The sequence below is a fragment of the Meles meles genome, chromosome 14 (genome assembly GCF_922984935.1).
Source record: "Meles meles chromosome 14, mMelMel3.1 paternal haplotype, whole genome shotgun sequence".
Taxonomy (NCBI): Eukaryota; Metazoa; Chordata; class Mammalia; order Carnivora; family Mustelidae; genus Meles; species Meles meles.
In genome coordinates, this window is record NC_060079.1 from 74,761,651 (window position 1) to 74,778,715 (window position 17,065).

Here is a 17,065-nt window from a genome sequence, read left to right on the forward strand (position 1 = left end):
CCGGATTGTTTCTAAGAGTTCTTTTGGCTTTTAAAGCACTTTTAAGAGTGCTTTGGCTGTATGTTACTTGGAGGCAGGGTTGACTGTGCCAGTAAACGGACTTCATATCACCCTTACGGCTGCATAGAGACCAAGCCTTTATCATGGAGTTGGAGCCAAAGATGACGAGGTACCTGAAGACCATCTGGGTCTTAGTCTGGGTGGCTTGGAACCAGGGTCATGCAGGTTGACTCTGCCACCCCACCAGCAGCAGTATGATTAGGATTCCAAGGCGTTTTTGGCGTCCACGGAGAAAAGGGAATGGGACAGGAAGCCTTTTTTTGACCTTCCTCATCGTGGAAGGATTTAGGAAGCAAGACCTTTCTTTCACTAGCAGGGTTCAGGAGAGATCTTCCTGCACACACACGAAAATCCTCTTTGTGCCCCCTGAAAATCTTCAGAAATGCTGTTACTCAAATTTTTGTCAGTGAAGACAACTTTTTTTAAATAGCCCTTCCTCCCCCCTTAGAGTTATTGATCAGCCACAGGGGTGGTTCTGAGGCTGCTGTATGGGAATGCAGCATTTTTGCAGTTTTCCTAATTGTAAGAGAAAAAAAGGTTTATGAATAGGGTTTTCTGAATTTTGCTTTGATTTTCCTTATGTTTCCTTTATTGGTGCCTTCTGATGAACAGTAACGAATGAATTATTGCTGGAAGAATTCAGAAATCCCTGACCTTTTAATAATTTTTTAATGAACATTTTTTCTTATGCTTGATTGCATATTAAATATGTAATACTAAAGTCATTTTACGTTAGTAAAATTTTCCACATTTTTATGATGGAACTATATAAATGCTTCATAAAGAGGATTCTCACTTCCAAATGTTGGGCACCTGAATAAGTTTGAGAACCACTGAGTTATACCTATAGGCTTACTTTGAAGACTAATCTGACAATTAACTAGAACATTTATCTTTACCTACTTAGGTAGGAAGATACAGCTGTGATGAGAAGGCCTAGAATTCTTAAGTATATTATATGGAACCAGGGAGGCTGGGAGAAGGCATCATGACAGAGGTTTGGACACAGCAGGAGGACGGCATGAAGGCATTAGATCCCCAGAGACCCGGGTAGAGCTGGAGCAGAGTGGATGCTTCAGGATGAAATTCTGCTTGAAGATTTTGTTGGGAGTTGCCTTCTGTCATCATCTGGTTCTTGTTGGGGTCTGCTAAAAGGGGAATTCATGAGGAAGGAAGGTTTCAGAGAGCCTAGGGATCATTTTCTCTAAATGCTCAAATATGAACTGTCTCCTTCAGCACCGTCCAGTTCTCAGTTCTGGGGAGAATAAAGGGATACACTGTGGTTGAAATTCTGATAGGTCTTCTAAAGTTACCCTGGTTGGTTTCCTACTTCTGAGGTTCTCTCTCGCCCCTCAGTTGGTGCCGATCAGGTGTGGGTGGATATGTGCTTGATTGCGTACACCTCGGAAAAACTGGGAACTTCCTTGGTCCTGGGATTAGAACGCCACATAGATTTCTTTCTGAGCAAAGTCATAATGTCTAAATCCCAGCTTAAAGCCAGGAATCACTACAAATAACAAGATAGCATTTTTATTCTTATTAGTCAGGTGGGTTATATAAGGAAGAACAAATAAAACCAACTAAAGAGAGGTAGAAACCAGAATTTCCCCCGATCATTGACCAAGTCCTTTATTGACTTGTGTTCAGAAAGCTAATGATACTATGAAATCTTTGTTCTCTTGTTTTATTCATTGATTAGATTCTGTCTTTTGTGTCTGAATGTTATAAGGTATTTTTCACCCCAGAGGACCCAGTATTATTATTGTTTTAGATTTTATTTATTTGAGAGAGTGAGCGAGAGAGAGAGCTCAAGCAGAGGGAGAAGGAGAAGCAGACTCCCTGCTGAGTAGGGAGCCATATTTGGGGCTTGATCCTTGGACTCCAGGATCATGACCTGAGCCAAAGGCAGACAACCGACTGAGCTACCCAGGCACTGACACTCCCAGTATTATTTTAAAGGGAACAAACTGGGACTATTTCATGGTGAGACTATCTTTATTCATATCAATTTTTAAAAGCTGTATTTGACAGGGTACTTGGGTAGCTCAGTTGGGTTAGGCATCCAACTCTTGGTTTCAACTCAGGTCATGATCTCAGGGTCATGGGATCTAGCCCCAGATCAACTCTGCTCAGCATGGGGTCTACTTGAGACTCTCCCCCACCCCCAACTTCTCTCCCCTCATCTCCTTCTGGCCCTCCCTAACTCATGCTCTCTTCCCCCACCCCCTTCTCTTTCTCTCTAAAAAAATAAATCTTAAAAAAAAAAAAAGGCAAGCTATACTTGAATCAGAAGAACTGAAAGCATTCATGAGCACCCAGTCAGCCTGCCCTGATAATAGGAAAGTTGGGGTCTGATGGACCTTAACAAAAAATATCCAAAGTAGAGTTTGCTTTCTTTATTACCCTGTTAATGAAGTACCTTAAAATATTGCTACAATTTAGTGTGACCATATGGTAAGACGGTGTATTCATGAAATTGTATTTGGTTTCTTGTTCAAAAAATGAAAGGGGTCTTCTGTCACTTCAGAAAGGAAACAGTAATAAAATTTATAACTTAAAATCACTTATTTTTTAGTTTTTGCTTGCCTGGGATTTTTGTCACCTGCCAACAGAGGAGCACTGATGACTTGTGCTGTGGTCCTATGGGTGCTCCTGGGCACTCCTGCAGGCTATGTCGCTGCCAGATTTTATAAGTGTAAGTAAGAGCCACCCTGACTGAGTGTCAGATCAGGAATTTTATCTGCGCCGTCACTGCACCTGAGCCTAGGTGTCCAGTAGGTGATTTTCTTAAAATAATACGTATTATAGGTACATATCTTTATGTAAAAGAAGCTTGTGATATGGATGACCATCCCTCGATCTTATTTGTTAAAAAATGTTTATACAGTGAGGTAAGCAAACTTAGGTGCTGCTTATCCATCATCCCTTCTGCTCTTTTACTTTTAAGTTTTGGCATAAGAGGTTTGAACAACTTAGATTTGCTACATACACAGAAATGTATATAGACTAATAAAGGAAGATAATATACTTATGAGTATCACTGGTGTATTAGTTAAAATAAGTATTGTATATAGTAATACCTTTCTTAAGAGAGGTCATGCTGAAGAACCCTGACATAATTTAATTTGCTTTTATAATTAGTTGGAACCTCTTATACTCTTGCTTTCTAAAAGTAAAATAAAGTTCAATGGGAAAAAGCATCAGGACCACAGGGTAAGGATGGGATATGACTAGATGACTTGGAAAGCAATTTTGCCAGGGTCAGTGAATGCCAGCATTTGCCCTGGAATCCTGAAATCTGTTGAGATGATCTCATAGGTAATCTGTAATTTAAAGTGATAGGGAGGAGGTAAAAAAACTCCTGCTCTGAAAACTGTTAAGACATTGATGAAAGAAATTGAAGACACAAACAAATGGAAAGATGTATACCATACTCATGGATTAGAAGAATTAATATCATTAAAATGTCCATACGACCCAAAGCAGTCTACTGATTCAGTGCAGTCCTTATCAAAATACTATTAGTATTTTTCACAGAACTAGAACAAAGAAACCTAAAGTATATGGAGTCAAAAAAGACCCTGAATAGCCAAAGCAATCTGGAGAATGAGCAAAACTGGAAGTATCACAATCCAGGATTTCAGATAACACTACAAAACGGTAGTAATTAAAACAGTGTGATACTGTCACAAAAGTAGACCTAGATCAGTGGAACAGAATAGAAAGCCCAGAAACTCACATTTATATGGTAATTAATCTATGACAAAGGAGGCAAGCATATTCAATGGGGAAAAGATAGTGTCTTAAAAATGGTGCTGGGAAAACAGGACCACTTTCTTAAATCATATGCAAATATAAATTTAAAATGGATTAAAGGCCTGAATGTGAGATCTGAAACTGTAAACCCCTAGGAGTGAGAAAACTTGCGTGTAATATTCTTTTACATTTGCCTTAGTGGCATATTTATGGATATGTTTCCTCAGGCAAGGCACACAAAAGCAAAAATAAACGATTGGAACTACACCAAAATAAATAGTATTGCCCCTTTGCAGAGTAAATGACAAATATTTTATATGATTTCATTTATATGTGGAATCTAAAAAGCAGGGGAGAAAAGTAGACTCTTAAATACAGAGAACAAACTGGTGATTGCTAGGGAGGAGGTGGGTGGGATTTGGGCAAAATAGATGAATTAAGATGTACAGACTTTCAGTTGTAAAGTAAGTCATGGAGGTGAAAAGTACAGCATAGGAAATGCAGCTGGTAATACTGTTGTATGGAGACAGTGACTATATAATGGTGAACACTGAGTAATGTGTAGAATTGTGGAATCAGTCTGTTGTACACCTGAAACTCATGGAACACTGTGTTAGTTATACTTCAATAATAAATTGGGGGGAGGGGGGAAGTACTCACAAAAAAATTTAAAAAAAGATGGGAGATGAGACAGAGCTAAGGTTGACGTGAATAAGGTTTGAGATAGAACACGGTTGGGTGACATAAACATCCTTAAAGTGATGTTGGCTAGACCCAGCCCCAAATAGAAGTATTAGTTAGACTTTGCCAGATATAATGCTCTCCTGAAAACACGAAGTCCTATACGTATGTGTGCCTGTGTTTTACTCTTGGTGGATTTGTCAGTGGTTTTTTTTTCTTTCTTTCTTTTCATCTGTTACTAAAGGACAGAGAATTGGAGGTGTCATGTGTATTTTAACGCATGTGAGATACAATTGGACCCCTGCCTCCCGTGCAGCACTCTCTCTCTCAACTCTGCTGGCTTTTTTTTCAGTTCCTTCGTCAGACTGTGTACCTTCACATCTGACTGAGGACCTCACCCCATGCTCTTCTCTGTGCTGGAAGTTCTAGCTCATTCTCCTGCTTAGCCCAGACGCAGCCCTCTTTAACTCTCCATCTTTCAGATCTCCCAGCTGCACGTGAATCAGGCAGAACATTCCAAGAGGTGCTGTCATGTGGTCCCAGTCACAGAATACGCCATTTTATAGAATCATTTCTTATGTTTCAGTAACTATTATTTGACTTTTTTTTGGAATTGTGTTAAACCCAGAATTAATACTTTTATAGTAGTTTATCGGTAATGCTGTGATTTCAAATCATATACATATAATTTGTCATTTTGTTGTAGGGCGAGTGGTACTTAAACTTGCTTATAAACTATTAAAACTTTTTTTAAAAAATCAAAGCTGTTGTCATATCTCAGCCAGTTTCATCTCAATTTTTATTTGTTTATTGATTTTTTCATCTCGAACTTTTAAACTGGAAGCGGAGGAGTACTTTCATTTTTTTACTCTATATACTTTTTAAAAATTTTTTTAATGGGGAAAAGAATTAGGAACAAAGATTAAAAAGTACGTAAGCAAATTCTGTGAAGTAGCCAAAACCCTTCCACTCTTCTTAGTCACCTGATCTGACACACTGATCTCCGACGCCTGCCTGTCCTCCCCACCAGAAGCTGCAGTGCGAGAGGATTCCTAAAGATGTAGACCTGCTGTAGAAATTGAAATGTGCTGCGCTTTAGGCTTGAGGGTTCCTAGTTTTAATGCATTTCTTTTGTTTGTTTGATTGTTTAAGAGAGGGTTCCTAGTTTTATAACCAATTCTGAAACTGGCTGCAAGGTAAACGAGAATCCCCAGTATGTCCTTTCTCTGCCCAGTCCCATGGGTTGAAACTGACCTAGAGCTTAAAGGTTTGTCTTCTTTTGAAATTAAAAAAGAAAAAAAAAATTAAAAGAGAACTGGTCTTGATGACCTTCCTCTGAATGTTAGGTTTATGATGCTGAAGCAGACACGTCAAGAGCCGGGCTTAGCCAGGGCAGTGCTGTGACGTGCATCTCTGATCAGATCACCTGAGGAGGGGCTAGCGTGTCTTCTGCTAGTAGGATTTTCTCGGAGTGGGTGCCCAGTGCTGTCGGAAAATTTGTTTCATGCTAGACATATATGGCCATTTGGTTTGCTTTGAAGGTAAGTCTGTGTGTTTTCTTCTACAGCCTTTGGAGGTGAGAAGTGGAAAACAAATGTTTTATTGACATCATTTCTTTGTCCTGGGTAAGTAATACTAACTTTTCAATGCTAACTTTCTTACATAGTCATAAAATTTAGTTCCCAAATTTTTGATCTCTTAAGTCTTAACTCTTCTCTGTCTCTGAACCACGTACCCTAGAAAATGATTTTTTTTTAAAAGGGATAAAAAGTGAATATTTGATAAACATTTGCACATTGAATAGTACATTACCATATCTGGAAAAAGTATCTCTCCCTCTCTTTTTAAAGATTTTATTTATTGGTCAGAGAGAGGGCACAAGCAGGGGGAGAAGCAGGCTCCCTGCTGAGCAAGTAGGCTGATGTGGGACTTGGTCCCAGGACCCTGGGATCATGATCTGAGCAGAAGGCAGACACTTAACTGAGCCACCCAGGCGTCCCTGGGAAAAGTATCTTTGGATATGAGAAATTGTTACATTCCTTTTTTCTTTCTTTCTTTTTTTTTTTTAAGATTTTATTTATTTGGGGGCGCCTGGGTGGCTCAGTGGGTTAAAGCCTCTGCCTTCGGCTCGGGTCATGATCCCAGGGTTCTGGGATCGAGCCCCGCATCGGGCTCTCTGCTCTGCGGACAGCCTGCTTCCTCCTCTCTCTCTCTGCCTGCCTCTCTGCCTACTTGTGATCTCTGTCTGTCAAATAAATAAATAAAATCTTTTAAAAAAAAAAAAAAAAAAAAAAAAAAGATTTTATTTATTTGTTTGTTTGTTTGACAGAGAGAGAGAGATCACAAGTAGGCAGAGAGGCAGGCAAAGAGAGAGGGGGAAGCAGGCTCCCTGCTGAGCAGAGAGCCCAATTCGGAACTCGATCCCAGGACCCTGAGGTCATGACCTGAGCTGAAGGCAGAGGCCTAACCCAATGAGCCACCCAGGCGCCTTGTTACATTCCTTTTCTTAAAAGTCTGTTTCGTAACCCATGTAAGTTGGTCTGGCATGTTGTGTAAGGCTGCATTGAAAGCTTTTGACCTATCACAAGAAGAGGTTTTCTCCTAAACATAATTTAGGCGAGTGAACATTTTCAGATTTCTATCAAAAGTATTGCCACCTTTAAGCCACCTAAGTGTCCATCGATAGATGAATGGGGTAAAGAAGATGTGGTGTGTGTATGAATATATATACACACATGTACACACAATGGAATATTATTCAGCTATTAAAAAAAAGAACGGGATCTCGCCATTTGTGACAACATGGATGGGTCTAGAGGGTAGTATGCTAAGTGAAATAAGTCAGACAGAGAAAGTCAGATACCATAAGATTTCACTTATATGTGGAACCTGAAAATAAACAAGCAAAACAGAAATAGACTCATAGATACAGAGGACAAATTGGTGGTTGCTGGAACGGAGAGGGAAGGAGGATGGGCAAAATAGGTGAAGAGGATTAAGAGGTACAAACATCCAGTTGTAAAATAAATAAGCAACAGAGGTGAGAAGTACAGCATAAGGAATATAGTAATGTTGTGCTAACATTATATAACAGATGGTGACTTCACTTATCATGGTGAGCACTGAGCAATGGACAGACATTGTCAAATCACTGTTGTACACCTGAAATTAATACAGCATGTCAACTATAATTCAAAGATAAAAAATTGTTGGAAGGTGTTACCACTTTATTTAGAATATATTCCATTAAGTAGAGTAATATGTAGGAAGCATTTAAAAAACCAAAAATCACAAAAAAAACAAGCAATAACTGTGACCCTTTGGAGGATAGCTTTTTTTTTTTTTTTTAAAGATTTTATTTATTTATCTGACAGATCACAAGTAGGCAGAGAGGCAGGCAGAGAGAGAGAGAGAGGGAAGCAGGCTCCCCGCCGAGCAGAGAGCCCCATGCGGGACTCGATCCCAGGACCCCGAGATCATGACCTGAGCCGAAGGCAGCGGCTTAACCCACTGAGCCACCCAGGTGCCCCTGGAGGATAGCTTTTGATATCAAGTATCTGATTGATGTCTGGTCCTAAAAATAGAACCTACCTTCTTCCCAACTTCCGATTTCTGGTGGGCAGGAACCAGCCTCTGAGCAATCAGCAGCAAAAAAGTAAGCCAAAGGTTAAATTTAGAGACCTGGACTGCTGTTTGCAGGCCAGAAATGAAAGAGTGACAACAGGTGTATTGCTTTACATGTTTGGGATAAAGATTCTCTCGGTAATTACCTCCAGTGAAGAATGGCGCTTCTCAGCCATTCATGTTGTATTCAGATTTTTAAATAGTTTTCTCAAACTGTATCCTTTGTCAACTAAAGAAGTGTCTCTTCTTCGTAGGACAAGTCAGCTGTGATTTCCTTCAGAATCTTGCCTTTCAGACATTCCTCTTAATCTCTGGTATCTTCTATTTCTCCCCTTCCCTGTGTTTTGTTTGTGTGTTTCATCTCCTTTCCTACAAATATACTAAGGCCTCCCAAATCCTAAAAAGAGCTTTTTCTCATAAGCATCTTTCCCTCTACTATCTTATTTCTTTTATGTTCCCACCAAACTGCCTTGAAAAAATATACTGCATTCCTCTTTTCTCATAAAGCCATGTCATCTGTCTGTCTTCCCCATCACCTTAGTGAAAACTTTTCTCAAGGGTTACCAACAACATTCCCATTTTTAAATCTAGAAATCATTTTCTCTCTCTTCACTCTTTGTCTCTACATTATCTAATATTGGGATACTTTCTCCTTGAAACACCCATCTTTTTTGGCTTTATAGAAGTTATCCTAAGCCAGTTCATTTATATCTCTCATCAGCCCTTCCTTGATTTATCTTCTTCATCCCACCCTTAGAAGTAGGTGTTCATCAGAGGGATAGTGAGGTAGTAAGAGAGGAAAAGCACACAGGAGTGCACCAAGAACCCACGGGGGCAGGGAGAATTGGTGTTTGCCTAGGAAAAGAAGTACCATTTAATGGGGTGCCTGGGTGGCTCAGTCGGCTCAGGTCATGGTCTCAGTGTTCTGGGATCAAGTCCTACATCATTCTCCCTCTGCCACTCCCCTGCCGCTCCTGCTCTCCCTCTCCCTTGCTCTCTCTCTCTCTCGAAAGTAAATACTTAATTTTAAAAAGTACCACTTAGGGGCGCCTGGGTGGCTCAGCGGGTTAAAGCCTCTGCCTTCAGCTCAGGTCATGATCCCAGGGTCCTGGGATCGAGCCCCACATCGGGCTCTCTGCCTACTTGTCTATCTGTCAAATAAATAAATCTTTAAAAAAAAAAAAAAAAGTATCACTTAGTGACATGAAATTAATTCATGCAATTTTATGTAAACACCTGCATATAATTAGTACAGTAGATACAACAAAATGGCATTTGAAGTTAGTAAACATTGTTTTCATATTTGGAAAGAAGTTAATGGAGAAAGAAATGCTTCCTTGTAGTAATAAAAATCTCAGTTTATTTGTGATGTATTTTATATACAGAGAACATTAACAAATTTCAGCCAAAAAACAGAATTAATAAATTCTCTGGTTTGGCAGTATGGCTAGATGTCAGCTAATATTCCAAGATCCTGAACACTACCAATAGCAAATTAAAAGTTTTATGGGTAGTTGTAGTTGTTTGGGAAGAGGACTTTACTCACAGGACTATTAGTCATAGAAAACCTTCACAGTATCTGAAATAACTTGTCAAAAATGACCATCCAGATGACAGGCGTACGAAACTAATTAACTAGTATGAGATACAAATTCACTGTTACTTGATGAGAAGACCAAGTGTACGAGGGGTTTGGCAACATGCTGTGGCTGCTGGCGCAGGAAACAGAAATAGACCAGGTATTCATGGAAGCATGCCGGATGTGGCATCACAAACCAGAGGAAGTATTAGATGATGCTGGTAAAATTGTCTCTATGAAGGGAGAAACTCTCTTACCAGTCACACACAGGATCAGTTCAGGTACAATCTAAATTATGATTAAAAGAAAATATAGGGCGCCCGGGTGGCTCAGTGGGTTAAGCCGCTGCCTTCAGCTCAGGTCATGATCTCAGGATCCTGGGATCGAGTCCCGCATCGGGCTCTCTGCTCAGCGGGGAGCCTGCTTCCCTTCCTCTCTCTCTGCCTGCCTCTCTTGTGAGTTCTCTCTGTAAAATAAATAAGTAAAATCTTTAAAAAAAATAAAATTAAATTAAATTAAAAAAATAAAAGAAAATATAGAGGGTATCATCATGATCCTAGGTTAGGAAGGACTATCTTAAAGTACACAAAGATAAAGGGAAAAGTTGATGACTGATCACATTAAAACTCTGTGTGGCGAGTGTAGTAACAATTATGATATGTTACAGACATGTTTTTTAAAAGTTACTCACAGAAGAAAGACTGAAGGGAAATTGAGTACACGTGTTCACCGGTTTGGGTTCATAGAAAAGCTATACACTGGGAGAACAAGATATTTAACAAGGAATTACTAGTAGCTTGAATATATAATAACTCATATCTATAACTTTGGAAAAGATGTACAACCCAAATGAAAAATGAGCAGTAGATGTAACCGGCAAGTCACAGAAATAACACCTGTAAAGCCAATTAGCAGGAGTGGCAGTTGTCAACAGGAAATGCAAATGAAAACAATAAATTGACAATCCAAAGCACGATGAAACATGTAAAGAGGTAACTTTCATAAACTGCCAGTGGGAGGTTAAGTCAGGCAGAAAAATCTGGAAAGCAATTTGGCAATTTCTGGTGAAGGTTTAAATTCATATACCCCATTACTCAGCAATTTCATTTTCTTTGTGTATAACACAGAAATTATAATACTAATTACATATGATTGGGACTGTATCATTTGCTTCTGACTCAGGTTTTACCCAAAAGCCTATTGTGTCTTTCAGGATTGTGTTTGCTGACTTCTTTATAATGAATCTGATTCTCTGGGGAGAAGGATCTTCAGCAGCTATTCCTTTTGGAACGCTGGTTGCCATTTTGGCTCTTTGGTTCTGCATATCTGTGCCTCTAACGTTTATCGGTGCATACTTCGGTTTTAAGAAGAATGTAAGTTTATAGGTGTTAATTTATTCAAACAAATTTCAGCTATGGAAATTAGCATATCCCACCTTAAAAGATAGAAAAGTGTCTTTAAAAAAAGGCATCTAAAAGATATGTATTTATCCTGGGTGATCTGGATTTTATAGAAAATAGACAACCTCTTAGTTGGATTGCAGTCATTCTTTTTTTTTTAAATTGTGTTTTTATTTTTTTTATTAACATATAATGTATTATTAACCCCAGGGGTACAGGTCTGTGAATCGCCAGGTTTACACACTTCACAGCAATCACCATTGCACATACCTTCCCCAACGTCCATAACCCAACCACCCTCTTCCAACCCCCCTCCCCTGATTGCAGTCATTCTTAAAATAGTATTTTGGGACTATGGTGGAGAAGTCACAGATATAAACTTAGATTTCAAATTTTTGTAAGTAAGTGGAAACTAGATCAATAGGAAATGAAATGCTAATTAAAACTGATGAAAACTTTGACTTTTTAACATTAAAAATAATTGTATTACTTTTTTTCTAACCTAAAAAGTATGGCATTTTTTCTTTAGCATTAGGTGTTTCTGTATTACTTAAAATGAAGTAAACCAAGAGTATGGGTTAGGAGGAAAGCTGTGGGAAAGTGACTGGAAAGAGACGGTAGCCATTTTTTAAACATGTAGCTTTGCAATAAATTTTATATGGTTTTCCTGCTAGTACTTGATTTTAAGGAAGATTCTCATCAGAGCTCCATCCCACCCTTCCCCCCAGTCTTTCTCCACCTCTACTGCCCTCTCCTGCCCTCAGGCTAACAGGAAAATGAGAATTTATTCGTCACTGTCCTCACTTCACTCTCCTTGCTCTTCTCTGAAAACATCTGGTCCACAAGGTTAAAAGAATCATAATGTGTTACTCTCATGCACTTTGTGAAGGGGACCCAGAATAGCCTGGAAGAAACTGTCAGGGCTTCATTGTCTCCACTGCACCTACCATGCCTGCCTTCTCTAAGATTTTTCAATTCTTTGGCATTTTATTTAATTTATTACTTTAAGTCTCTATAGCATAAATAGTGGCCTAGCATGATTTAAAATTTTTTTGATTACATAGATAAATAAGTACTTGAAATTCTGAAAATATGCCTGTTAAAAATACAAACACTGAAGGAGGACATGCTGATTCTCTACCTGTACACATGTATATCTAGAAGATAATTTGGTACACAGAAGTGTGATCTCAGTGAGAATACCAAGTTTTGTTTTGTTGTTGTTTTTTGGGGTTTTTTATGACTTTTTTTTTTTTAAAGATTTTATTTATTTATTTGACAGAGATCACAAGTAGGCAGAGAGGCAGGAGAGAGAGAGAAAGGGAAGCAGGCCCCCTGCTGAGCAGAGAGCCCGATGTGGGGCTCCATCCCAGGACCCTGGGATCATGACCTGAGCCGAAGGCAGAGGCTTTAACCCACTGAGCCACCCAGGCGCCCGAGAATACCAAGTTTTAAGTTTTTCCTGTATCGTCACAAAAACTATGGAAGTGTGTTTTTGCAAGAAAATTAATTTCTACATGTGTACCCTTTTTTTCCCCCCAGCTATGTTTTAGGTACTTTAGGTTTCACTTATTTTTATACTATCATGTCATGTGTTATGAAAGAGAGAGTATTTTCAATAGCTTATGGTCATAAAGCTTCATGTAGCCATTAATTTTTGCCTTTGTATTCTGAAGTCTTAGTAGGATTCAGCTATTTTGATAAAGATGACCTTGCTGAATGGGTACACCTGGACAGTAGTTTCAGAACCAGCTGATTCCTTCCAAGTCTATAATTAAAAAGGAAAACCTAACTCTACCTTTGTTTTAACTATTATTTTTACTCTATAATCTCCATCTACATACTTGTTTCATCTAAAGCTATTCGTGGATAGCTGCTGGAACAGTGGTGGGTTGCTTCAGCAGACAGACTGAATATCGTACTGACGGTGTTTGGGTCACTGCTTCTCAATACACATTTCAGTTTGATGATCTAAGTAGACTTGTATTGGCGATAGTGTCAGATTGGAAGCTGAGAAAAAAAGCAGGCAAATACTGACGTAGAGAAGAATTTTTAAAACAGACACATAACTGTGAATGCTTTCTTCATTTTATTGCAGGCCATTGAACACCCAGTTCGAACCAATCAGATCCCACGTCAGATTCCGGAGCAGTCCTTCTACACCAAGCCGCTGCCGGGCATCATCATGGGAGGGATTCTGCCCTTCGGCTGCATCTTCATACAGCTGTTCTTCATCCTGAACAGTATCTGGTAAGCGAAGGGGGAAGTCTTCTTATTCCCGTTACCATTATATGTAGTATTAGCTTTCTCCTTTTGTTTCTCTGGATGACTCTTTGTATCTTATAAATGTGAACTGTTCTCCAGTAATCAAAAATCTTACGAGCCAACAGGTTACCTTTCCATGTGAGAAAAGGAATAATAGTGGTAACACCTATTATTAATTGAGTGCTTATGAATTCTCGGATCTCTTATGAGGTAGGTGGTATCCCCATTTTAGAGAGAGGTGAAGCTTTGGATGTGAAGTGACCTGTTGGTGTCACAGAGCTACCATGTAACAGAAAATTGACCTGTCTCTCCAAGCCTGTGTTCTTCGGTAGTAATTGGTACTGCTTCCGAGGGAGGATATCTGAGCCCGAGCCGAAGGGGATTCGAGCAAGCCTTGGGAGAAGGGTGGAGGTAGATGACCTTCAGAGTTCTCACTCACCCCAGCTTCCTTCATTCTGTGATTTCTTATTTTCATGGAGAAACTCGTAGTGCTCATTTGGAGCCAGTCTGCTAGCAGGGGGCGTGCGCTGCGGTATCGCATTGTCATTTGATCGCATTGCCACGTAACCGCAGGTGCCAGGGTTTGCAGTAGCATAGTCAGAACTGAATTTGAGCTTTTTAGTGATTAGAACATCTTTCCTTCCCCATTGTTACAGCATTTTCACAATTCAGCTGTTTCTGTCACACACAATAAGAAACAGTATGTACCAAGTGGAACCCTTTTTTACTTTGGCTCTGCCTGTCCAGTAATTTTTTATTGATTTCTCTGACTCACTGGTAGACAATTAGACAAAGCATATTTGAGTAAGAGTTTCAGGTTCTACTTGAGTGAGAAGGCAGAATCTAATGACATTGCCGTTTCCTTTCCTCTCCCTGCCCCACCCCTACTCCATCGCTGTCTACACCTATGGGAACCTGTTGTCTTTGACTAGTTGGGACAAAAGGCAAACATTTCGCAGTTCAAAGAACATGAGATTGTGTCATTTATTGTATCAAAGAGAAAATGTTTATAGTTTAATCTTGATGTGTTTGTTACAGGTCACACCAGATGTATTACATGTTTGGCTTCCTGTTTCTGGTGTTTATCATTTTGGTGATTACATGTTCAGAAGCAACTATACTGCTTTGCTATTTCCACCTGTGTGCGGAGGTATGTATCAGCAATGTCCACTTTACATTAATTTGTAGACAGTATTTGTAATTTTGGCATAAAGCGACTTTAAACTATTAATTGAAACAATTTCTGTAAATATGTGTTTATTAAGGTAGAAATTAACCTGTACTCCTGAATCAGTATCTCAGTTCAGTATATTTATTTAGAGCTACAGTTTACAAATGTTAATTTTCTAAAAATACCACATTATGCTGAATTTTCATTTTTGAGTTTTTAAATGTCTAGATTAAAAATTAATACTCTTTATGAAGCATAGATATTTCTAGACTGGAAATTTAGTAAACTCTTTTTGAGAAAATTCACTAAAACATTCAGCAATTACATTATAATGAATTATATCCATGGCAATGTGATGGCATTCTTATGTAGAATTAATTTTTAAAAGGTCTGAGTTGTATTAAATCATTCTTTCATCGCTGTTTTCTATACAGGAGATTAAATCTAACTTTGTTAAACTTGAGATGCTTTTCTCTTAAAGTTAAGGTTAAAGTTCACTTAACTTAAAATTAACCATTTTAAAAAGTGAACAATTCAGGGTGCTAGTTACTACATTCATTTACAGTGTTGTGTAACTACCACCTCTTTCTAGTTCCGAAATATTTTCATCACCCTTAAATAAAACCTCATGCCTATTAAGCAGTTATTTCCCACCCTCCTCCCCCTGTAAGACCTGGCAGTCACCAATCTGCTTTCTGTCTACAGATTAATCTATTCTGGGCATTTCATATGAATGGAATCCTACAATATGTGGCCTTTCATGTCTGGCTTCTTTCACTTTAGGAGAATCTTTTCAAGATACAGTACTTTGTTCCTTTTTATAGCTGAATAATACCCCATTATATAGATATATCCCAGTTTCCTTATCTTCATTCACCTGTTGATGTAAATTCCGTTTGTTTCCACCTTTGGCTATTGTGAATAGTGCTACTGTGAACATTCATTTCCAAATATTTGTTTTGAGTACCAGTTTTCAGTTCTTTTGGGTATGTACAGAGGAGTGGAATCGCTGAGTCATATGATAATTCTTTATTCTTTGTTTAACTTTTTGCAGAACCACCAAACTGTTTTTTCACAGTGGCTGTACTGTTTTGCATTCCTACCAGCAATGCACAAGGGTTCTAATTCTCCGCATCCCATCCTACAGTTGCTGTCCCCCCCCCTTTTTTTTTTAAAAAGCTCTAGCCGTCCTAGTAGGTGTGAAATGGTATCTTACTATGATTGTGATTTTCATTTCCCAGTGACTAATGATGTTGAGCATCTTTTTTTGTGCTTGTTGACCATCTGTGTATCTTGTTCAGAGAAATGTCTGTTCAGATCTTTTGCCCATTTATAAACTGGGTAGTTTATCTTTTTGTTGAACAAAAAGAGTTCGGTATATATTCTGAATACTAAATACTAGACCTTTATCAGATAAATGAGAGAATATTTTTGCAAATATTTCTCTCTCATTCTTTAGGTTGTCTTTTTACTGGATAATGGCCTTAACACAAAAGTTTTTAATTTTGATAAAGTCTGATTTATCTTTTTTTTTCTTTATTGTCATATCTAAGAACTAATTGCTAAATCCAAGGCAGTGAAAATTTACCTCTTTGTTTTTTCATGATTGTCTAGTTTTAGCTTATATATTTGGGTCATCGATCCACTTTGAGTTAATTTTTTTTAATTATGGTAATTAGGAATCCCTCATCCCTTTGTGTATATGCAGTTTTTCCAATACCATTTGTTTTTTTGAAGATTTTATTTATTTGACAGAGAGAGAGATAGCGAGAGCAGGGGGAATGGGAGAGGGAGAAGCAGGCTTCCTGCTGAGCAGGGAGCCCAATGTGGGGCTCAATCCCAGGACCAAAGAAAGGATCATGACCCGAAGGCAGATGCTTAATGATTGAGCCACCCAGGCGCCCCTCCAGTACCATTTGTTAAAGAGACTGTTCTTTCTTCATTGAATGGTCTTGTAACCCTGTGGAAAACCCATTGCCCATAGATGTGTGGATTTGTATCTGGATTCACAATTCTATTCCAGTGGTATATTCCAGTGGTATATATTGCTGTCCTTATGCTAGTACCACACTGGTTTGATTACCATAGCTTTGTAGTAAATTCTGGAATTGGAAAGGGTAAGTCGTCCAACTTTGTTCCTTTGTGAAGATTATTTTGACTATTTAGGACCCTTTGAAATTTCATATGAATTTGGGATCAGCTTTTCCTTTTTTGCAAAAAAGGTCATTGGAATTCCGATAAGAATGGCATTGCCTCTGAGATTTTTAGAGAGGTATTGCCGTCTTAACAGTATTGACTCTGCCAGTCCATGAACGTGGGGTGTCTTTCCATTGATTTCAGTTGTCTTTGTTTGTTTATTTTTTTAACCTATGTTTTGTAGTTTTCAGTACCTAAGTCTGTCACGTCCTTGGTTGAATTTCTTCCTAGGTGTTTTATCTTTTTGGATGCTGTTGTAAATGAAATTATTATTGTTACTATTATTATTTTTAAAGATTTTATTTATTTACTTGACACAGAGAGAGAAAAAGA

At 38.6% G+C, this 17,065-nt stretch overlaps 1 protein-coding gene across 1 annotated transcript in view; it reads left to right on the forward strand.

The window, feature by feature from the left end:
- TM9SF2 (transmembrane 9 superfamily member 2) overlaps nt 1-17,065 on the forward strand; it is a 59,781-nt gene that overhangs the window by 38,871 nt on the left and 3,845 nt on the right. The window contains exons 11-15 of the mRNA XM_045978107.1: nt 2,636-2,755; nt 6,065-6,122; nt 10,914-11,073; nt 13,199-13,350; nt 14,404-14,515. Of these exons, the coding sequence (XP_045834063.1) occupies nt 2,636-2,755; nt 6,065-6,122; nt 10,914-11,073; nt 13,199-13,350; nt 14,404-14,515 (602 nt within the window). The remainder of the gene's footprint in view (nt 1-2,635; nt 2,756-6,064; nt 6,123-10,913; nt 11,074-13,198; nt 13,351-14,403; nt 14,516-17,065) is intronic.